The 25,433-nt window shown below is 24.4% G+C and overlaps 1 protein-coding gene and 1 long non-coding RNA gene across 2 annotated transcripts in view; one reads left to right on the top strand and one right to left on the bottom strand.

Annotated features, from left to right (window-relative positions):
- Positions 1-23,951, bottom strand: part of LOC136969149 (ceramide synthase 6-like) — a 58,604-nt gene extending 34,653 nt beyond the window's left edge. The window contains exon 1 of the mRNA XM_067263243.1: positions 23,673-23,951. Within this exon, the coding sequence (XP_067119344.1) occupies positions 23,673-23,857 (185 nt within the window). The 5' untranslated portion in view covers positions 23,858-23,951. The remainder of the gene's footprint in view (positions 1-23,672) is intronic.
- On the top strand, positions 957-3,219 carry LOC136969153 (uncharacterized). Its single transcript, XR_010879778.1, has 3 exons — positions 957-1,088; positions 1,186-1,258; positions 3,138-3,219. It is a non-coding gene; the product is annotated as an uncharacterized lncRNA (long non-coding RNA).
- Positions 23,952-25,433: the final 1,482 nt, after the last annotated feature.

The following is a 25,433-nucleotide window of genomic DNA, read 5'->3' as shown; positions in this document are numbered from 1 at the left end:
AAAATTAGGAACTGTATAAAAAAGAAAAATTGGAGACAAATATTAAATTAATAACCAAGTAATAAAATTTGATAAAAACTTAAAATTTTCAAGTATAATTTGACCAATCATGCACATGACAAAAAAAACACACTCCTGATTATAAAATAATATAAACAGATTATCAGAATATAATTCTGATAATGTTATCTGGTAATAATACAATGATAATGTAATATTACCAGATAACCAGATTTTAATGCAATTAAAATGTAAAACTCTGATTTGTGCTTATGAATGTAAATAAGACAAATACACTATTAAAAATATAATAAATAAATGAGATTTAATAATATATTAATCATATAATTTAAATTATTTCATAAAATTTATAAGCGTAAGCACTTCTTGCTGAAATAAATAGTCGTTAATTTAAAGCAAATAAAGTTAATTTGTGTTTGATTTTTAGTATTATCTACCACAAAATATTGAAGTTTTTAATACAATAGAGCATCGATTATCCAAATAAATTGGGGACTGGAGTTGTTCGGAAAATCGATTTTTTGGATAACTGATTATGTACAAAAAAATACATTATCAATATAGTATATTAGTATATCCCAATAATAGTATATTAATATATCCCAGACTGAAATTTTCCTCCGTTGTGTGTCACTTCGCATTGAATTTTTGTCAATGTTAAGCTTAATGAAAATTTTTATAATAATTGTGGCTATAGTATTGTTAAAAATTATTTCTTTATTTTGTACAAACAAAATAAATATATCGAAAAATATAAAAACAAAAAAAATTATACTTTAGAAGTTAATCTAGTATAAAAAATGTTCGATTCAGCATGACACACATCCCGACACAGTCCGACTGGAACACTTTTGGTAAACGAATGTTTTGGTTGATCAGTGTTTGGATAATCGATGCTCTACTGTATTTGTAAAACATTGTCCAGCATAAAATGTTTATTGTTATAAATCTACAAAGACTATTGCTATAATTATTTCTACTGTTTATATTTATATCAGACTACTCAGACCAGTTATATCTTACTCTAGTTAAAAACCACTTTGTTTTTTGTGTCACACTTCCTGAAAGTAAATAAATTTTCTAATTTTGTAGTATTGGATACATGAGAATAAGAAAATGCTAATTCATTTCTTATCAATTTAAAATGATCTATTAATTTTTCAGAAACTGCTAAAAGAATTATAGGGCAAAGTTAAACTGACCTGAAATCACCTATTTGCTATAATCAAAATAGAAAGTAGGTCACTTTTATAGTACACTAGGGTTACACTTATAAAGCAAAAGAAGATATTTTTACAACTAAATTTATTTATTTTAAGTAAAAATTGTGTGTCATATATATATACACATATATACATATATACGTATACATACATACATGCACATATGCTGTATGTACATGTACACTGTGGAATATTATACACACACACACACACACTTATAATCAACAACTTGTTTTATATTAAACAATTAATTACAACTAGTCAAATTTTAACAATTAATAAGTCTCATTTTTTCAGATTGATTTATTGAATTTTCTAAAATACACATACTATAGAGATTATGTAAGAATTAATTATTGTTACCTTAAAAAACAGTGACGCAAACTTATTTTTATAATAAATGCAAAATAAAATGATAGTTTCCTTGAAAAAAATGTATGTTTATATTTAAACTACAAAAGATTTGTATCATATAATGTGTATAAAAATAAACTATACATCATATTATCACACAAAAGGAGCAAGAAAGAATAATAGATGTTATTCATGATATTCCTGTAATAAAAGCAGCCAACAATTAACCTACTCAAATGTCACATCAAGACTAAACCAGAAAACTGAAATAAGGAAGAGATTCCTTAGCGATAACGTAATAAGGAAAAATAGCTCATGTTTTTAATTAAAAATGTCCGAAAGTTCAACATCCTAGATTATAACAATTATTATTAAGTAGTTATCAATTTAACACTTTTAACTTATTATTATGGTTAATTTTGATGCCAAAATTGATAATCATAGTATTTTTATTTGTTAATTTATATCAAAACTACTTAAAAAGTTAAAATTTTACTTCTAATATTTAAATTTATTTATTTGGAATATTTTATTTAAACATTAAATAAAATACTTCAAAGAAATTCCTCTCTTCTGAATTTAAGTGAGAGTAAAGTATATAAAAATTATTTATCATAATTATTTTTACTTAATAAATTTTTTTAATCGTTGTTTTTCAATTTAATTTTATTTTATTCTAGTTTAAAATTTTATTTTCAATAATGTATGGCATGATATATTTTATTTTTACATATTTTTTCTATAATTTAAATACAGTCATTACTTCTACAAAGAACTCATTTAAAACATTTAATTTTTAAATCCGAGTATAATTTTCATTATTACATATTTTTATTTACACGTTTTTATAATTCTGATTATATTTTTATATACTATATTTAAAATCTTAAGATTATTGCATATTTTAAAAGTGTCTGATACATAATTCATTAAAAGCATGGTCCTGAGGAAGTATTCTAGTGATTAAAAATGCTTGAAGAACATTGGTCCAGATGACATATTTAAATGTATAAATCAATCTCATAAGAACAATTTCTTCACTCCTAAATATGTCTAATTGCAGTTGTTGATTGATAAAGTAAATCATCGTTTATTAATAAACTTTTTTAGTTGTCTAAACTGAAAGGAGACTTAGACTTATACTGTATAATATTGAATACAATGATTTCTTTAAGGCAGTTATAACTAACAATAAATAGAAATTCCAAAATTTTCTTAACATACCACACAGCTGATCTTTAAGCTAAACTGAACATACGTATTATTACATACAAACAAACTATTTTTCATTTTATTATTTGGATCTTCTGTGATATTTTCTTATTAAAAACACATATTTAAATGTTAATTAAAATATAAAATTTTATATATATTAATCATTACTGATGAATTAGATTTATAGTACAACTATAATTAAAGTTTTAAATAGGCTAGATCATAAATTTCTAACATTTATATTTAAATAAGAATCATATAAAAGATTATATAAATTTAAAACAAAAATATTAGGTTAATATTTAATTATTCGTATATTTTCAGCTTAATGGTCCAATACTGATATAAATCTAAAGAATAGTAATTGTCAAAGAAACTACAAACTGTCTGCAAAAATTCTCTTAGTCTGAAGCAAAATAACAATATCAAATGTAAGTTTCATCAGGGGATCTTTTATCTACATATATTTTCAATAAATTTACTAAAATAAATTACAACAATAATTCTGAATTTGATGTTTAAAAATTGAAAAAACTATTTTATTTTGAAATAAATTAAAAATTTTAACTTTTGTACCAAACAATTCATGAAATATTGGAAATAGCCAGCAAAGTGTTTAGGAATCATTCATCATGAAACAGAGAAAACCAAAGGCCGGCAAACAAGTTAAACTAGTATTATGTAATTATTTTTTACATAATGCGCACTGGTTAGTTCAGTTTATTATTATAACATATTTTATTTGTAATATTTTTAGACATTTATATGAATTTAATGAAGAATAAGTAGATGATATATTGACATGTTTATAGTAATCGGTAAAAACTCATATATTTTCTACATAATAAGATATATTGTGCATTAATATAAATGTATATATTTACTTTAAAATGCTACACCACATAAAAATCTATAATTAAGCCATTAACCTAATTTGAAGTATAAAGATTTGAATCTAATTAGAAAGCATCTTAGGCGTAAGACAGTGCGTCATTTCTTATTCACTTGACCTATTTTATAAGTTTAATCAGTTTTTGAATTATTAACATTAATAATTGATGTATAATACATAAAAATACAGGAGAGAATACAAATTGCTATACCAATTTAAAGTCAAAAGTTTATATCTTACACGTATTTTAACCAGAATAAAGAACGACCTTTAAATAAGAGAGATTCTAAGTTTCTGTAACAATAATAAACTACAAGAATATTTATTTAAATAATTAAATTATATTACTATATACAGTCTGTGGAGTAAAGCAAATCTATTCCTGGAAATTTAAATTGCCATCTTAAGGGAACAAGTTAATATAGCACATATGTTGAGGATAAATGACTTTTTAAATTAAAACACGGATTATTTTTCTACAGTATTAAATAAAAACAGTAATTAAACAATATTTATGGGAATACCATTTCCACTGAAGGCCAAATTATATATCATATTGAATTAATAGATAACTTTTAAATTTTATTTAATTTATTTGGGGAAATTCTACACTTAGTAAATTTTTTTAGAATATGTAACTTGAAACTTTAATATCAGAACTGTTTCAATGATACTTTTAAATACTTAATACTTAATTGTAAATTTTTAAAATTTACAAAAAGAAATTCTAAAAATCATTTGTTTACACTTTGACATTAATTTGTATTACAGTAAATGTAAACACATGATTTGTAAAGAAATGCATAAACAGTGTAATTAAACTTGACTAAACTCAAATGAAGTTTCTTTTAATTCAGTTAAAAATATATGTATATGATAACTGTAATCTAAAATATGGATAAATATGCTTAAGTTTTTATTGAAATTTAAATTAATATCTGAAATTATAAATTAATGAATCAATATTATTCAATTAATCAAAAAGCAAGCACTAGTTTAAATATAATAAGATAATATAAAATAAATTTTTTTATTAAGATATAAAATCCATTTTATTCTTTAACATGAAACTTTGTATTAATATAAAATTGTAGCACATTTACTTGAAAACTGGATGTATGTAATGAAAAAATTACACAAATTATACATTCACATCATTAAATAATTTTATCCCTTTTACTGACTTTGGGTATATTATTTAAATGATTTCACTAATGAAGAATATAATCAAAACAATAAAAACAAAAACCTTTCAAATGTCCAGCACAACTCTTTAATATCTTAAAAATGTTTTCAAATGCATTAAGCAATCATCTTCAGTTATTCCCCTGAATCGAACGAGAAATTCGAAAAACACAAACAAAATTCAAATAAACGGTTATACAATATAACATTAACATGCGATTTGCTATTAAAAAAATGATAAATACAAAATAATCTGGTATGTTTAAAGTAAATTAATAATAAAATATAATACATCCATCAAGGATCATTGTAACTTTAACTATGCCGCCCATATAATCAAAACACTTAGATGCGATGACTCTGTGTTAAATTCAGAGGAACAAATATTAATATTAAGAAGTCCATTTTTTTCCCGTAAAGATGAGACCAGTTGTCCTTAAAAAAAAAAAATATTTAAATCACAATAAAAATGTAGACTCCTTACTATATATTTGGGAAGATCTCACTCAACAATCTCAAAATATCTCAATTAATAAAAATCAACAAACAAGAAAATGAAACAGTGGATGAAAGAATTCAACAACACCAAAGGAATGACAGGCATGAAAAAGAAGAGACATCTGTTCAAAAATCAAAAATGAATTGAAGTTGAGTTGCAGAAAATCAACAGCACACAATGTCATCAAAATGAAGACTAGCAACCAACTCAAGAAGCAGCACAAACAAGCCCAATTATTTTGTCAAAAATAACTTTGGAAGAGGAGAAGAGGATGATGAAAAGTAATCTTCTCAGATGAGAAAAAGCAGAATCTCAACCAACCCAACAGTTTTAAGTATTATTGGGCAGACAGGATAGTAGATCAAAAGCAATACTCAAAGAGGATGGCTGACAATGCTACACTAATGATCTGACCATTTTATACTGAGTTACTGTATATTTACAAATCATATTTTAAAATAATTGAATATGTACAAATTACTTGTCTGCATTTATTCTTTTGATTGTTAAAGTTGTTTTTTTTCCTTTAGTATTTTTGTTCCTACTTACATTCCCCTTTCCTACTTATCAATTCCCTTTATAAAAACACTTTAGCCAATCAAATTAGATTTAAGAAAACATTAATGTCATTGGCAATTTTTATTTTCTTGTGCAGCTTCATTAAAACATCAATTATAAATTACTTTTTCACTGTATTAAATATAATGAAGCTAATTGTACTGTACATTCAATTTAAATTGAATAATTTATCTGATTCATAATACTGAAACAGAAATTGGCACTAAAGTCTCTTATTTGACCAATTCAGTTCTTAATAGGCATTTAATTTATTTACTTTGAAAGATCTTTTTAATAAAAGTAACACAATTAAACAACTTGATTTCTGCTATTTAATTATAACTACACGAGTATCATAACTGTTTACAATGCATTTCTCAGTTTTGCATCCATTCAAATCACTCATGTAAAATGGTAACAATTAGATTTTTTAGAAAAGTTCTGAAAATTTAATTTCTATTTCATGGAAAAACATACGAATTGTTTACTAAATGATATTTTTTAATTGTTGATGTATTGATCACCAAGTTCATTTTTTAATGGAAAAGATGAACAACAAACATTATTAAGAATTAAATTAGGAATCAATTCCAAGAAAAGTATAACTAAAAATATAGCAAGAATCTAACAAAAATCAGTTCAAATAGGAATTGGTTTGAAACAGGAAACATTCTGTTTCCATAGCAATAAAATGAGAACACATCAGAGTGAAGGGGTGTGGCACCTGTTGCCATCTGCAGAAAACTGTATGTATATATTAAATAAAATTTTAGCATTAAAATAATGAAATTGGTATTTGCCTAAATCATATGGTGTCTTATTTCAGCATTCTTTCTTATTCTAAACTACATTTTACATTTTTTAATGTATCACTACATGTACTACAAAGTTTAATTTTCAAATATTTACAGAAAAGCTATCAATTTATATACTAAAAATTCAGGATCTATATAAAACAAAATTGATATCAAATGTTGACAAACTGTGTCAGAATTAATTTTAAGTTTTTTCTAAATTATTATTCTATAATCTTTACAGTAAAACAAAATTTTGTTTCCATATTTTCATTTAACTAATTGAGAACAGATAAAAATATATTTTACTTCAATGTTTTATTTTGATTCATTTATAAATTGAATTATATGCTCTTTTTAATTTGCTTAATTTTATTAAATCATTCAATCTAATTAAATTATGTTAATTAATATCAAATGATTTAGTTACAACTTTTTTAGAAAATCATATTGTTAAAACCTACTTTATGAAAAAATAATAACTACTCCTTTCAACACAAAATGAACAAAATATTTTGTATCGAAAAAAAATTATAAAGAATTTGCAAACTTCTGTTTCTTTAAGAATGGATCTAAAGCTCTGAAAAAATTTTCTAGTAAAGCTATATTTTATATAGTTCCTTGTCAATTCTTAGCTTGGAAATTTTTTCTCAAACATTGATAGTGTGACTTTGACACACATTAAGAAAAAGCATGACATGCCAAATCAAAATGTGCCTCTCAGAGGGCGGGAGTCACTTACTTCTTGCAGTTGTGATGAGTACCTGTTTGGCACAAACCAAGGTAATTATCCTACAAATCTGAATATTTTGCATTTATTTATTTGTGAATTATAACCAACATATTGGGTTCAGTTCTATCAGAATCACACTATATATTATATATGCCAATTATCAATACTCAAACTGTGTTTGATGATTTGTTTGTTTAAAATTCTATTCTATATTTTTCCATTCTACAATTCAAATGTAGTTCTGTTCTTTGGTAACTGATGATGGTCTAATAAGGACTGAAAATGTTTCTAGATAAATGAATGGTTTTGCTTTCTTAATAAGCAGATATTTTGACTTTACATTTAAATATCAAGCTGAATTTTGTTCATTTTAAATATAATTTTTTTCAGAAAATAAAATTTAGTAATATAACATTCTGCTATGACATAAATTAATTAATCTTTATATGGCTATATATACAATAAAAACTGAATTTCATTTGTACACAATTCATATGCAATCTTGGTTAATTATTTACATTTTAAACTTTCAAAATATCAAATGCTAAATTTGGTATAATTGTACATTTATGTTTTTCTGAATATTAATTATTATGTCTCATCAAAGAAAGTCAAAGAATAAATAATTGAAAATAATTTAGAAATTTAGATTTTTATCTCAAAAAATTACATTTTCTCCAATATTGTTATATTTCAGGCATTATATCGTGCCTAAAAATTTAAATCAACCAACAGAAATCATCAGCATATTCACAAAATAAGTAATTATTATAAAACAGCATTAATCCTGATAATTTAAACTAGAAGTATCAATTAATACTTAATTTTAACTATAATTTATATAAAAGTTTTCTTCATCATGTTACAAACTTCATAAATTTAAAATTGGCAAAACATAAATAAAATAAAATACGCTTTCCATTTAATAATATTCTCATGTCATGACTAAATTTATCAGAATTTCACACAGAATTCCATTGAACTATGAGAACTACCCCATTCAAATGAATGTTTTTATATATATATTTAGTTATTTTTAATATAAAATTGTGTGTGTATACATAAAAATTTCAATAAACAGCTTTAATCATCATCATCATAATTCACTATTCTTTATAATTAAATGTGTACTTATGTTTCTGCTTTCTTAGAAAGTCTCCCCCTCTCTCAAAACCAAACTCGCATCAACACCAATATAAAATATACAGGTTTTGGACCATTAAACTGTAGTTTATTCTTTTCTATTATATATCTGTATGTAACAAAATATATTTTTGCTAATTTCAACTCTAGCTATAATATGAAATAATATTGAAAAACTACACATTCACATAATTAGATAGTTCATTTTTGTCGTATTATCTTCTAGAATTTCGGACAAATGAAAACTTTGCGTAAAAATTTTATAACACAAAAATTATGTACGTCAGATTAATAGAGTAATTCTACCGAAGATCTATCATCTCATCATACATCAATCAGTAAAGTGAGTAGTACTACACAATCTATGAATCATGACAATGTTAGAAATACTATTAATACATTAAAAGAGAAGACAGGATGCTGTCAATGAAATTACTTTAAAAAAATTAAAGTAAGTAGCTGCTATGTCCAGAGCTTAAACATGTTTTATTTTCTGAAGATATGACTTAATAGAATTTCCAAATAAATTTACTTTTTTCTGTTTTAATTTTCAATTAAGAATTTTTATACGAATATTATTTTAATGATAAAATTCAATAAAATATAATTAAATTTGCTATATAAATCTAAATTATTTTTTAAATATATTTTTTAAAATATTTTAAATTATAATGATCCAGAAAACAACAGCTGGAAGTACTATTGATTCATACAAGAAACACAACAATGAGTCTGCTTTGACAACAGAGGTTTGGTAAAATTATATTAAAATAAACAAAGCACTTTTTCCTTTAAAATACAAGCAATTTATTAAAACTATATCAAACTAATTATTTTATGAGAGAATTTAACTTCATAAAGAGAACAATTTCTAAATTTAAGAAAAATAAGAACAGTAAGAACTTTAATATAAGAGTTTCCATAATAAAATAAAAAATTCTATAAAATTAAAATACAGTTCGGTTGCTAGGAATTATAAATCTATAAATTTAAACAACAGGATAAACGTATCAAATTATAAAACATGCGAAAACTTGATAATGGGTTAATATTAAAAGTAACCGAATGGAGGTCATATTAAACAACACATTGTTATTATATCATTAGGGCCACATTAAAATTAGTAAGTGAATTGGAGTATAACTGTTTTCCCCTAGTATCATTGTCATTAGTTATTGTGATTTTGAATTATAATTTAAAAAAAAATGTTTTTGTTTTTCTTATAAATACATTAAAATATACAAGCAACAGTAATTAATAAAATAAATATATAACAAAAATATTAATAAATTAATTTTAATTAATTTATTAATACTTCGTTCTTAATTATATTGTTATTCTTTGATTTATTTTGATTAAATTTACATATGTATCTCCTGTTACATAATACAATATCATGATAAAATCTTGCATTCTCTGAAAAAATAGTCATGTTTTGTATTAACAAATTGATACAAATCATAATTAAGTGTTAGCATTTTAGAAACTTGTAGTAATTAACACAAAAATAAATTTATACGACATTTTTTAATTTAAAGAATATTTTATATTCATTAAAATTTGATATGCAAAATTTTTGACAAATTAAACATTGTTCCATAGCAAGATAAGATAAATTGAACAAGAGCCAAAAATTTAAAAATTTATTACTAAATGAAACAAGAGAAAGAAAGAAAAGAAATGCTATGAATGAAATTTTAGAAAAGGGACAAAAATAAAAAGAAAATAGTATAAAATATAGTGCTCCAAGTAAAATTAACAATAAATGTTTAAGTTAACTTTTAAATAATAAAAAGTTATTTATAAAAAGCAACACATTGTATTTATTTAAGAAAAATATTTTGAACAATAGTTCACAAAATGCTTTGAAATTTAGAATATTTTCCATTATGTGAAATTGACAAAGCTTTGTAATGAGATCACCATTGCATAAAGTAATGAGAATGTCAAAAAAATATACTTGGTAGTCACTACATTGCTCCAAACATAGGGTTAATCTGTTCCGACTTTAAGCTTATTGTCATCATCAAATTAAAAAATACATATACCGATATATCCATTTTCATATTTTTTTCAGTAATATTTAAAGAATTATTTTACTTTTTAAAAATATTTCATAATATTATGTTCCTTTATTATCTATTGTTAAAAACTATACATGAATCCTAACATTTTGTGCAATTTTAATACAATCCAAGTTTTGGATTTCTAAGAAAATGGGATCTCTATTCTTAAGTAAATATGGCCCTATTGCTTACTCTCCTTGGCTTCAGTTTCAATTGTTTAATGCAAGTAAAATACTTTTTTAACTTGCAATTATTTTTTAATCATCTAGAAGCAATGCAAGTCAGATAAAGCCTTATCACAGGGAACCCCTGATCTAGGGTACATATAAATAAATTTCCTAATGTTAATACTATATTTAAAACTATGTATATTTATTTATAAATATGTTTAATTCTTCAACTGGATTGTTTTTTAAAATAAATTATTTAATATCTTTTAAAAGTATTTTATATTACTCTTCAATTTGTTATTTATTTTTAACTGTAATTATTAGACAGAAATATATAACAGACAATACTACTTGTCTATGTACACAGACAGACCCAAACATACACACAGTGACAGAGAGAAGGAAACCTATTATCATCAAATAATCTTAAACCAATTTAAAAAGTAAGTTAAAATCACATGTTTAATTGTAATTAATTAATTTTCAATTAATTAAAAAGAATATGCTTCCATGTTGTTACTTTAGCACTTCTATTTGAGAATTCGATGTTTTCCGTATTGATATTTGAACTGATATTTTGATACACATCTTCAATAACTTTTATCAACAAAGTAAATATACAATAAAAGAAAAATCTAGAAGTGTTTTTGCCCTGTATTTTGAAATAAAACACCAAGAAAGTGTTCAAAATTATTTTGATCTGAAAATTGTGAAATTTCTTTGTTAACTGTGCTGAATAACTGTGAACTTACTATTTTTTTTAATGTAATTAATAATAACAATTCTATCTGATTTCATTTAAAACAATTTTCCTTATGTTAAATATAGCTTTATCAAAGTTAATAAATTCTAAAAACTTTAGATTAAAATCCGAGTAAAAAGCTACTCTTTAAAATCCGACTTCGAGTGAGTTAAGAAGACAAAAAAAGAACGAAAAGATGCTATACTTTCATAATTTTATTAATTCCATTTCCCAAATGCATTTCGCAACGCCTCATCAGTGGGTAGTTGAGTTTTGGTAACCTCCGTTCCTTTTATGCTGGATGATGTTTTCCCAGCATGCATCTATCTGCATACCGTCATTCAGATTGATTAAATTTGCATATTCTTTTATACAAAAATGTTCTATTATTCTACGTTTTAAACAATCTTCTTCTTTATAAAGTATTTTTATATTATTTCTGTCTATGTTACAAAAATTATTTTTATAATGTAGGTACCACGGCGATTCTTCTCTTTTTAATCTTATTGCTGCCTCGTTCTCTTTTAAACGTACTTCTAACTTCCTTCCGGTTTCTCCGACGTAAGACTTCGTTTGTGGACAAGTACAAGATAATTTATAAATTACACCTGCAACATCAAGTTTGTTTAACATAGTGGCATCATCTTTGTTTATGACATTAACTATATTCAACAATTTGTTCTTTTGTTTTGCCACGATACATATAGAATACTGTTTAAAAATTAATTTATATCTCTCATAAAGTTTATGTACATACGGAAATTTAACATATATAATATTATCAATATGATTCTTTACATTATATCTGTAATTTACAAATTGATTGTACCACTTACATAATAGATTCTTTGGATAATCATTCAATAAATATTTTTTAAAAAGTTGTTTTATTTCTTTATCTATGTCTTCTTGTAAGGATGTCCTATTCACTATTTTTTTGAGGTCCATTTTTGTATAAAAGAATATGCAAATTTAATCAATCTGAATGACGGTATGCAGATAGATGCATGCTGGGAAAACATCATCCAGCATAAAAGGAACGGAGGTTACCAAAACTCAACTACCCACTGATGAGGCGTTGCGAAATGCATTTGGGAAATCGAATTAATAAAATTATGAAAGTATAGCATCTTTTCGTTCTTTTTTTGTCTTCTTAACTCACTCGAAGTCGGATTTTAAAGAGTAGCTTTTTACTCAAATTTTAATTTAAAGTTTTTAGAATTGAAATTTTACCGATCCCATTGGTTTTTAAATTTTTTTTTTTAAAGTTAATAAAGTCAAACCTTGATAAATTGTTACCTGAACAAGTGGTCACTTCAGATTTGTACATCTAGTGGAGCAGTCACATTTTCCTGGTCCCTTAATCTTTTGTAGACATTAACATAACTAAACTCTCATTAATTTGTCATTAAATTTATCTGTAATGCTTGTTTACTGGTCTGATTTATTTTTGTTTGTAAAAATATGTCTGATTTTTAAAGCAAACCCCAGATTAAAAAAAAATCTTAGAAAAATACACATTTTTTTTTTTTTTGTGAAAAATAGACAAACACAGAGATAGAGATAGTATAAGACAAAAATCTGTTTGTGAAAAAGAAGTACAACACTCATTTTGCCTAATTTTTAATCAAAATAGTCTGAAAACACTATCCTCTTATCAAGACATGACAATTGTAATGAGACAGATTATATAATTCTCTACTTAAAGAACTTTCAGAAAGGAAAACTCCAATTATTGTCAATGAAAAAAAAAAAAAAAAAATTTGATTAATGTTTATAAGAAATAAGACTGCACAAAAGACACCTTTTGCTACAGCATGTTTCATCATTTTTGTACTCTTAGAGAATTATCAAATAAAGACTGAAAAACAATGGTGTGTCATATAGTCCCTACTATTGATGCATTGTTCATTCAGCATGGCTTTATAAATTTATAGTCTCTCTGCTGCTCATAACTCACATGTATTGTATATTTGTTTTATAAGTTGAGCTTCATTAAAATCCACAGAACCCCGGGTTCATTGGCATACTGGACACTGTTTTTTCATATTTAAAGAACTTCCTAGGTTTTAACCACTTGATTAAGGAGTTATTCAAAATTTTAAAAATTTAATTATGAAAGTCAAGAAGTTATTATTTATGGTTCTTCCATTCTAGCAGCACAAGTAATAATCCCAATAGATTTTAGATCAACAGTATTAGACAATAAAATGAATCCCATTAATAAATGTTTTCAAATTAAAATCAACATTTTTCATAATTTGTACAGCATAAGCAGCTATGTGATTAAATTTCATGTATGTGTTTATTCTAGCAATAAATTTCTAGCAATAAATTTATTTATTATTTAATGAAAATATAATTTTTTGCATAGGCAAATTAAAAGTACTGCATTTATGGTAACACCAATTACATGGTATATATTAACTCTTGTTAAGAGGTCAATCCACTTCATTGGTCAATATTTTCTGTCCCCTAACTACCACTCACAAAAGATTGATTTTAATATAAATATTTTTAGAATAATTCAATAAACAAGAAAGTTGTGATCTTGTTTATTAAATAATTCTGTAGATTTCAGATCATTGTATTAGAAGCTAAAAATAAACTAGATAAGTATATAATATTAATTTTAAAATTGTTAATTTTAGAAGAAAACTTATTTATCTACAAACAATCTAGAATGTTAGAAAATTTCTAGATAGTCTGACAAATTTTTACAGTAGATGTATATTTACACAAAATTTTATCTGTCTAATTCCTGGTTGAATTCTTTTTTTTGTAGTTACAAAAAATAATAATAATAATAATAAAGTTAGTCAAACTCTAAAAAGTTGATCCATTTCTTAAATAATTTTTCAGAAAAAATTGCATAACTCATCATTAAGAAATTTTGCATGTCAAAATGTCTGTTAATTATCATCCCCTTGTTAAAAATAAGTCATTTATGGCATTGGTGATGACTTCAATTTTATTTCTATTAATCAATGCATTACATCAAGTTCATAACTGTATGTACTATGATGATGGTGTGCTTATATTAAAAGGTTTTAAATTAAAATAATGCTTTATGTTAATTCATCAGTTTAGGATTGTGTGGAAAATTATACAGGGCCTATTTAATTACAATAAAACTTAGATTTAACAGACTAATTCAGGCAGGGATGTCCATTAGTTAAAAGTTCTTTATATAATAAAGTAGGTTTTTTGAACGTATGTTGAAAAATTAGCCAATTTATCTTTATTTACATAGACATTTTTGTAATTAAAATGAAGTTTGTATGAAATGTTTAATTTCACAAAAAACTTTTCTGTGTGTATTATTGATTATGTACTCACCATAGTTCTAAGACTGTAATAAGCAAAAATATAATTGAAATCACATTAAACAAACAAGAATTTTTTTGAAAAATACACTTTATGAACAGTGATTCTTGAATTTAAAAAATAATCAGTTAATTTAATTACAATTAAATGCATTTTAAAATTATCAGTGTGTTAATTTTCACATATGACATATGAACTGGAAATTTTGGCTGTTAAACCTGGTCCATTAAATTGAGGTTTTACTGTATTTGTATGATTTAATTGGAATTTTCCAAAATACATAGTGTTATTAATTGATTTGTAAATTGTTATTTTATTTTGTGTGGTAGTATGCAATAATTTTCAGGTAAATTTTGTATATATTCTGAAGAAGTTTTGTTCTGAAATTATTCTGCTCTCTGGACTAAACACACACTTTTGGTCAAACAAGAACATATAGAACCAAATTTCTTTTACTATAAAATAATCAAATATAAAGTTTTCAATTTTTTGTCCTTATATCGGCAACCAAATAATTATCACATTTAACATACCATTACTTTTATTACTAAGATTAATCTCCAATTATAAAATTTAATCATACTTTACTCAAAAGTACAAACAATTATATTAAAAAGTACAAGAAATTTAATGTTATTTAAACTTTCGGCTTGCCACCAGGAGTGTATATCATGCAAATGTATATCCACAATAATGAACCGAAATGCTTAAAAGTATTAGGAATTTAATGAAATTTAACTACTTAAGCTTACTATCATTTAACTCAATTGCACTTAATAAATTTATTTAACTTTAAATTTCATTTTATTTCGTAGATAGGTTTATATTAAATTTCTAAAGAAAGTGAAGATTGATTGTATATACATAAATGATATTGTAACATCACTTGCTCATAAATTTTACAAATTTTATCTTACAAATCTTACTTAATTTCTATATTTGTTAATTATAAATCCAACAAAAATAAATTACATGTTGGATATTGAAAATGTACATGTTTTTAAAAATAAAATTAACTGTAGTGGTAGTGTATAGAATAATATCAATAATAAAAACACACGAACACAAAATAAAGAATAAATAAATAAACAACTAGACTCTTAAAATCAAACATATTTTTGAAATATGTTGAGTTTAAGCAATAATTTAAAAATTTATAATCATAACAAAATACAATTTTTAATTTCAAAACTTTTAAAATAGTTTCCAAGTTTAGGAAATTAAAAAAACTAACTAACAGTTCAAAATAATATATAAAATAATAGTAAAATAAGATAAGTAAAATAAGTACTTTCATTTACTGTTCAAGAAGATATGCTCAATATTACACATTCAAAAGAATAAAGCTGATTAAATATTGATACAGAATGCCAAATGTTAATTACATTTAAAATCTCCCAGTTATAATTGCACTAATTGAATTCATTAATTATTTGAATTGTGATGATTTTCAACAACATTATTAATGTATGGCAATTGACTATTTTAAGTCTATTTTAACATTGCTATAGAAGACATTTTTTTCTTTTTTAATTTGAAAATTTCATTTTATTTTTGCTTCTTGATATTCATTGAAATTTACATATATAGTAAATCTGAACAACACATAATTCTATATAAATAACACAATCATAATTAATATCTTTATTTATAAACCAATAAGCTGTATGATATTAAAAATAATTTATTTACTTAGGTCTGCAATAGGCAATAAATTAAAACATAACCTCTGATTAAATTTTAACATGAAAAAATTGCTTTAAAAACTAAAACATTTGTCAGCACCAAAAAATCTTAATCCTTACCATCTAAATCAGGGATGGGCAACCTCCGGCCCGCATTCATATATTTTGCTGCCTGCGACGCATAAAATGTGAATAAATATATCAATTTCCCAGCTTAAGGAAGTATGCAACAAAATTCAAACATTATTTTTACAACTTATGTATGTGAATAGTTTTTCCCGCAATGAATTTAGTAAAAATTAAAACAAGAAACTGGCTAACAGACACATTGAAACTAATTTAAAACTAGCAGTGACGAATATTTAACCAAATATTTCCAATATATTATGTTTACATCAGTTCCAGAAGCTAAATTAAGTATACCTATGCTAATTTATAATTATATACGAATATTTATTCGTATATAATTATAATTCTGATTTACCAACATTTTTTTTCTCTTTCTCTTGTATGCGGCTTGCATTAGTTCAAAAGTCTTAAAATGCGGCCCTTACATAGAAAAAGGTTGCCCATCCCTGATCTAAATTATGGAAGTTATTCTTCGTTCTATATTTATAACATACAAATTATATTTTTCAAATATATAGAACTGGAAAACCAGCCATTTTAAAAAAATATTCTATAAATTAAAACTATAAATTTCATAAAGGTGACAAATTTAATAATCCAAAATGAAGAAAACAGTATAGATGAAAAGATTAAACAAGGAAATAAATTACTAATCCATTGGAAATGATTTAAGAGTTAAATATCCTATATATATTTTTTAAACTACTTAATATGTCAATATTTCATATTCCAAACTTGTTAAACAAACATATTAACCAGCACACTCATTTATAAAATAGATTGAATTGCTTTAGATTAATTGCAATTTATAGGCTAATTAATTTAACATTATCTCCATAAAAATTATTTTTTAACATTTTAAAAAGTAAAATAAATCAAATATATTCGTTTCATTTATACATCATATTTTTTAATGTAAAAAAAAAATTTTTATTTAAATACAATCTACATTATATTCATTAATTTTTGAATAACTCTTAAATAAAGATATTAAAAATAAAAATAGTTTATTGTAATTTATACTATGATAACTGAAACAATACCATTTTTATATATATAAAGGTCACAATGAAGTTTAAAGAGCACGTAAACAATATGAAAATAAATCCTAATTCAAATTATATTATTAGAATATATTACATTGACTGTATAAACATTATTGAATTCTTTAAATTTATTATTCTGAAAATGAATCTATTTAAATTCAATACCCATCATTTTCTCAACACAAAGATGAATCCAAATGTTATGAAAACATCAAACTAATAAACAAAACTTGATCCTATAATACAGATTGTATGAAAACTTGTTTATTTTCACACAGAGAAAATTATTAGACAATTAGACTGAAGTTTAAATAAACAAATTAGTTTTATTTATTAAAATCAATAAATATATATTTTATCACTTAATATAATAATTCAATTAATTATTAATTAATAATACAGAAGTAAAAGTTGAAACTGATTTCTTTCTATTTAGATCAACATATTTGTATTATTCTACAAATTTAAGCATACTAATAAATTATTACTATTTATTTTAATTAAAATTTTTGGAGAGGTTTGTATCATTTCTTCTTCAACTGTAAATCCTCTCTCTCTCCTTTTTGGTTCATTAATTGTTTCTAGTTTTTTCTTTTATATACAGCCAATAATCACTTATCTGTTTATAATTAAACATTTTTCCAATATATAAACAAAAGAAAGCCATTTAATGTATCATTTTATAAATGGTTTAATCATATTCTCCTTTAAGAGCTGATTTAATTTTTTTAAACCATTTTGATCTTCATATTTATTAATTAACACTTTTTATTAAAAACAACAATTTTTGTTAAGTAACACTTTTTATTAAAAACAATAATTTTTGTTAAGTAACTAATCTATATGTTTTAAAGTTATCAATTGTTTTCTATGTTAAATATTTATTAAGATCACAAATATAAATTGTTAGTCAATAAAATGTAGCCCAGGATTGGCTAAATATTACAAACTTATCACATCTTGTAGGTTAAGTGAAGAAAAGGAGTCAGATCAAATGAAAAGATACATGCTTTATTGATATCAGAAATGTGTTTAGGACTCAGAGTCCCTCTTCAGTCCAATCAGCAAGTGTGGACAACTATACTAGTAAGGGATACCTGGGCTATGTTAAGAATTACTTCAGAAGCAAGATTCTTCAATAAAAGTTCTTATTTTCATCAAGCAATTTCATTTAAAGTACTTCAATGAAAAATCTTAAAATGTTTTACATTAAAGAATTGTTTATTAACATTGTCAATGAGTTTGTTCATACTTTTCCCATAGATTCAGATATTTACCATACATGATTAATTCAATTATTGTAAAAATAATCCCATTAAAACACCAATCAGTTTTTCAGAAATCAACTAATTTCATTATTTTAGCAATTTTTAGTTATACTTGAATTTATCTTTACCAAAACATTTGTTTTGCTCATGATAGGTTCAGAAATGTTTCTAAAATATTGGAGTAATAAAAATAGTTAAAAGATAAGCTAATAAATCTTGGTAATAAAATTTAAAACTTCTAAAAAATTTCTGGATATTTTTAATGCGAAGATATAATAAATGAATTGACTTTGTTTTATGATATTTTTGAATAAAATGATTTTAAATATCAGTTCAACTCAAAGCTGAAACTAAGTTATTATTCTTAATTGGTGCAATTAATCTCATAAACCAATCAATTATATAAATGTTTCAAATTGAACATCACAGATGGAAAATTCATGTTGAATAGTTTTGATTTCTTACATAAATAAGTAGTTTAAAATAATAAGTAAGAAAAAAAAATTGTAATAACTGTGTTAATTTTAACACGACAGAATTTTAATATCTTAATTCAGGATATTCAAACTGTCACCAATAGATGGACACACACTTGGTGCCAAATTACATAAAGAACTGTCATTCAATGTTAAAACTTTAATTTTTTTTTTATTTTGTGTGTACCGTTAAGGAAAATTTTATTTTGTGTGTACCGTTAGGGAAAATTTTCGTTTATTTATTTACTCAAATGCATTTGAGTAAATAAATAAACGAAAATTTTCCCTAACCATTGCTGTATGATCGTCTACCAGTATCATTATTTGGATTACAAGGACGGTACACACAAAATTGGTATACACAGCAACCATACTTACTACGTTTAATTTTGTGTTTATTAAAGAGTTTTAACACAAAAAGACAGTTATTTACTGTGTTGCTTATTCAAATAGACATTTTCAAAGTATCTTTTAGTAGTTAATTCATTCTAATGACCATATGTAATAGTTTCATATACTGTATAATACACTAAAAATAGTTTACTGTTTGTCCATAGCTTAAGCTTCAGATTCTCTGAAAAAACAAGTTCAAACCAAGAGCCGTTTATTGGCACAGCATAATTCCAATAATTGGCATAGGACCAACTACTAGTAAACTAAAAATAATTTAAGGATAAATATACAAATAAGTAACTCTTTTATTAAATATAATGGAATTATGGTTTATTAAGTCAAGTTGGTATTTGGCATATGGTATCAAAAGAGAAAACATTAATTAATCAAACTGAATGTTAACTCATTAAAAATTTTATTAGAATATGAAGAGAGGTATGTGAAAAGAAAGGTATCATGTTTAATTGATTTTTCAAACATTTATCAATCTTTTCATCTTAATACTTTAAATATTTACATAAATATATTCATGATGAAAGCTCTAATAAAAAATATGAAATCTCTAAATTGCTTATAAAGGAAGGTCTAATTGGAATCATTTTTTTTTTACTTTTTATTAAAAATATAATTATTATTACATTAATTAATATTACAAGAGTGTATAAAGTTTACAAGTATCAAATTTCAAAATCAAATATTGAAGTTTATGCCTTAAGAGAAATAAAGATCATCTTCATGTTATAAAAATATTTGAAGCATATATCTTATATTGAACCTACTACTAAATTAGTGAACTTCCAATATAATCTGTCTCTACTGGATCCTTTTTTCTATAATAATCCATACTTATCTGGAAAAATGTTTTCCAGTTTTAAGAAAAATATACTAAGAATTAAAGCAAGTACATCATGATTTAGTTATGTATAATACTAACTATAACTAATAATTATAGCAAGAAAATAAATAAATAAATAGATTTAAAATTTATCATTAAATTTAAAATGCATATTAGAATAAATATCAAAACTATAAAACCTTTGTTTTTACTTTATTCATTTTTAATCAAATTCAGAAGAATTCTACTACATGAAATAACTAAAGAGTTGATTTAAAAAATAAATTGCCTCAAAAATGTTATGTAATATTTTATATTATTCAAAATCAAATATTCCATATAAATATAACCATATTTAAATAGACTATTTTATCATATCTATCTATTAAATTATATTATATGTCATCTTTAAATATTCCATATAAAAATTTCGATCATCTATATACATTATACAACTTGAAATAAGTATGAATGAAAACTGAATCACAGTACTCAATGAAATATATGACAAAATAATGAATTTAAATTAATTAATTTCTTTAGATTTATGAATTTTTAATTAGAATATATTGCTGCTTCTATCATATTTGTCATTATAAATTCATTTGATTATTAGTCTAAATTTGTTTGGGAGATTTATTAAATAAATAGTTTCGAAAACTGTAGAATATAATTTCAGATATTCATTTGGTTACCTATTCATCATCAGATTAAATAATCATTATCAGATAAAGATAAATAAAGGAGAAAAAAATTACTGATTTAAGTATATATCAAGATCACCATATGATAACTTTAAATAGCTAGCACACAAATCAAAATCAAGGTCATATAATAAACAGATATGTCCAGATTATGTGTATGCATATACAAGTATTGTACATACATACACAAACTATACATACAGAATATATATAAATTAATTTCTTTTCGATTAAAATGTATCAATTTCTGTTTAAAAATTATATTCTGTTGAGTTCTAAATACGTCGTAATATTAAATATTTTGTAGCACATTAATTTTTACTAGCATTTTTGTAATTAGCATCTCCTGTCTGTATTAGTAATTCAACAATCAAATGTCATGTCATGTTTTTATATCGCAAGGGAAAGCTAGAAAATAACATTTGGTAAAATCAATTTTATTATTTTATTTAGTTAAAAGTAACCATAAAATAAATTTATGATTAAATACAAAGCTAAACTCTTATACAATTTGTGGTGTAATAAGAATGACTTGAAAAATTGCTTTTATTGGGTTTTATATATTTATTTTTAAAAAATATTAATAAAATATTTACTAAATAGAATATCATTTTCAGTGATTTCAAATTTCTAGTTCATTTTTAGAAACAAAATTTATAATAATAGATTGAAATTACAATAAAAGTCTAGATAAAATTTTATTTTTTTGTATGTACTTCCTTCAATATAAACAAGTCTTTTCATTCTGAAAGTTTATTAAAATATTTTATATAACTAAAAGTAAATATTTTAAATATATATATTAAATTTGTACTTCTTGAAGAAAAAATATATTTTATAACCACTTTCTGAAACAAATATTTTTTAATAAATATAATTTGATCAGCAACATTATTTTGTAAGTATCGTTTATTAAAACACATACATATAAAAAAAATTCCGAAAATTTACCTAAACTTTAAATTTATGTTTAAGCAATTTTTTTAAATTATATAATGAACTAAAAGAAAAATTTGAGAATGTAAACAGTTTTTTATATTATTTTAAATATTTTAGTAGTCTTATAAGATTTTTAATAGCCCATATGTTAATTAACATAAGACAGTCTCTCTCTTTTGGATATTTTCTTAAATTTTTAATTTAAACCACCTCTCACATTAACGTCACACCCACTCCTAGGTATGGATTTTTTTTTTAATCAGATTAAAATTATTATTATTATTATTATTTAGAATCAGAAACAGGTTACAGATTTTATTATTCACGGTATCACAATACATCAAAGAATAATAAAAATCAAAACAGATGTGTGGTTTCCTAGAATGATCAATATTTTTTTTTTTCCTTTATCACAATTATGTTGTGGAAAAATACAGATTCATCCAATAAATAGTATTTTTAAATCTTTAAATCACATGTTATCAAATCTATCTTTCGATAATCTATATACCAATTTAAAAAAACACAAATGTGAAATGGACTTTCACATTAAGGCAAAAAAATAGGTATTTTACTGCATTTTTTATGAGAAAAATGTAACATTTCCTTAGACGAAATCGACCTTATTGAACTCCATATCACCCAAACACAAATTACTGTAATATACAACATAATCAATACATAAACAAGATCTTATAAATAACTTCTCGAACATTTCTTGGTTTTACGTAATTGCGCCAAAACATACTATCTCACTCTTCTTATTCGTGGAGGAGATTTCGAAGGTAGAACACTTCATATCTCAATATGAAATGAGGATTAAGACTGCCGAAATGCATCATCATCCCATACGAAATGCCCACCTTTAAAATCTCCACGAATAGAAAGACCAGAGTACCGCAAAACATACCATAGTCCACGAACACACCGTAGCATCTAGAGCAGACTTGTGGAACACTTAAAAAATTTAATTCTTTCATCTGATAGTTAAATTATACATAAATTTAATAGATTACTCTCATAAAACTGTCAAAACATGACAGTAAAATGGGAACCAAACCCTTATTATTCCTGTAACATTAATAAATCTGTAGATATAATGACATAACCACCAAGACCTTAATTTTTTAAGGTTCATACAGACAATGATTGATATTTTAATGAATTTTAATTACTACATACTGAAAATGTGAAGGAAAATGAAAAATTTTAACCTAGTCTATATAAAGTATGGCTTCATTATTTCATGTACAGTTGAAAGTGCTTATGACTCACCTCTCTAGAGTAAATCTAATGATCAGCAACACCACAGCTACCAGCAGACCATAATATAAATCATTAAACTGTGCATATTTGATCACGTCTGTCTTTTCTATGTCTTTCCATGTCATGTTAGGCGGTAACCATACGTCTTCATTCCAAAACCATTTAGAAAAACGATTTAATATACCGATTTTCATGATTTTTACTGACAGTTCATCCGGCTATCACCCTGGCGACCATCAAACAATCTAGGCCTAACGCCCTTACATTTACTCTCGATAACGGGTATCGAGAGAGCGGGACGAGATTGGTTTTCCGTTAAGCACGTGACGTGTGCGAAGATTTCACTATTTAGTTTCCTGCTATTATTTCGAGCTTATTTTCGATTACATTTTGTTTCCATTTGCGGTTGTATTAATTCGTATTATTATGTGAAAGATAATAAAATTCTAAAACTTAAGTGTAATTTATTATCTGAAATTTTTCCTGTTGACGTCCATTAAATGATGTAATTATCGTGCAATGCGTGCGAAAATAATAAATTGTTATTCGTTAGTGAAATTATATACTTTAAAGTGATACATATTTTTGAATTTGTAATTTAATAATACAGAAATTTTATTAGACTCGAAACCGGGTCCTCCTGGTTTCGAATCCGGACGAGTCGATAAATCCCCAGAAATTTTTCGGGGATAGTCCGACCGGATATGTCGGCTCCCGTTTCTCGCCCCATTGTAGGCCTGGCCGAACCTATAATGGGCTTGCTAACAGAAGTCCTCTTAGTGCCCACAGGGCAGTAAGAGTTTAGAAAAAACAGGCGCGATAAGGATTCTTCTTTATGGTAATAAAGAATCTAAAACCAATTAAATCAACTTGGATCTTATTTATAAATAAGACTTATTACTGGTATACTGGTGTAGTTTCTGATTAGCAAAGATCTGATTACTCAAACGTCAAAACAAGATATTTTGTTTTGACTTTTCACTAAGACCTATTTATAAACAAGATTCTAGTAGACAATATAGAAAAAGACAAAGAGGTAATCAAAATCAATTAGATCTAATTCGTGAATTCAATTAGCCGGACTCTAATGACTTTAAATGATTCAGAGTCATTTGTCAAATTGTCAGCTTGCCGCTCTGAGAAACATGGATTCGAATTCGGGGAATTTAATCTTATAATTTCGAAGTTACTCTATCCGATAACAAAGGGAGACTCGTGTGGCACATTTAATGTAATACCACACGTAAGCACATTAAGTCCCGTCTCTTCTGAGTTGATTGCTGTATAATGAGTCTCCTTTGCAATCAGATACCGAAATATTGGCATTAAGGAAAGCAAACTAAATTCCAGGCCTGATTCTCAAAATTTTCTGAGTATTATGACCCAGACATGTCTATCACCCCATCTCTAGTTTAATTTCCCAAATTGCTCCCGTTTATAGGCCTATCCGAATTCACGAAAAATCTCCTACTAATTCTTACAAAAAACAGTTTAAAAGATTCTAAATTATCAAGATTAAAGTAGCTTAAGATATGTAATATGATCAGGGTTATCTTCCGTTTGGTTTCAACTTTCAGTAGTTTATCTGGGTTCAGAATTTAGTTATCATTTTACACCCCCGGATGTTAATTTAAGTATACAAAACAAGGAGAAGTATTGGAATCGTGTCGAATTTGATCGTGCGAGTTTTTTGCAAATCTCTACGATTTGAAACCTCCTGAAACTAAAAACAGTAAAAAAAAAAAACACGAAAAAAATTCCGTGAATGTG

The sequence above is a fragment of the Centruroides vittatus genome, unplaced genomic scaffold (genome assembly GCF_030686945.1).
Source record: "Centruroides vittatus isolate TY-2023 unplaced genomic scaffold, ASM3068694v2 contig_1743, whole genome shotgun sequence".
NCBI lineage: Eukaryota > Metazoa > Arthropoda > Arachnida > Scorpiones > Buthidae > Centruroides > Centruroides vittatus.
Note: the sequence above shows the minus strand (reverse complement) of the source record. Positions and strands in the feature narration are given on the sequence as shown.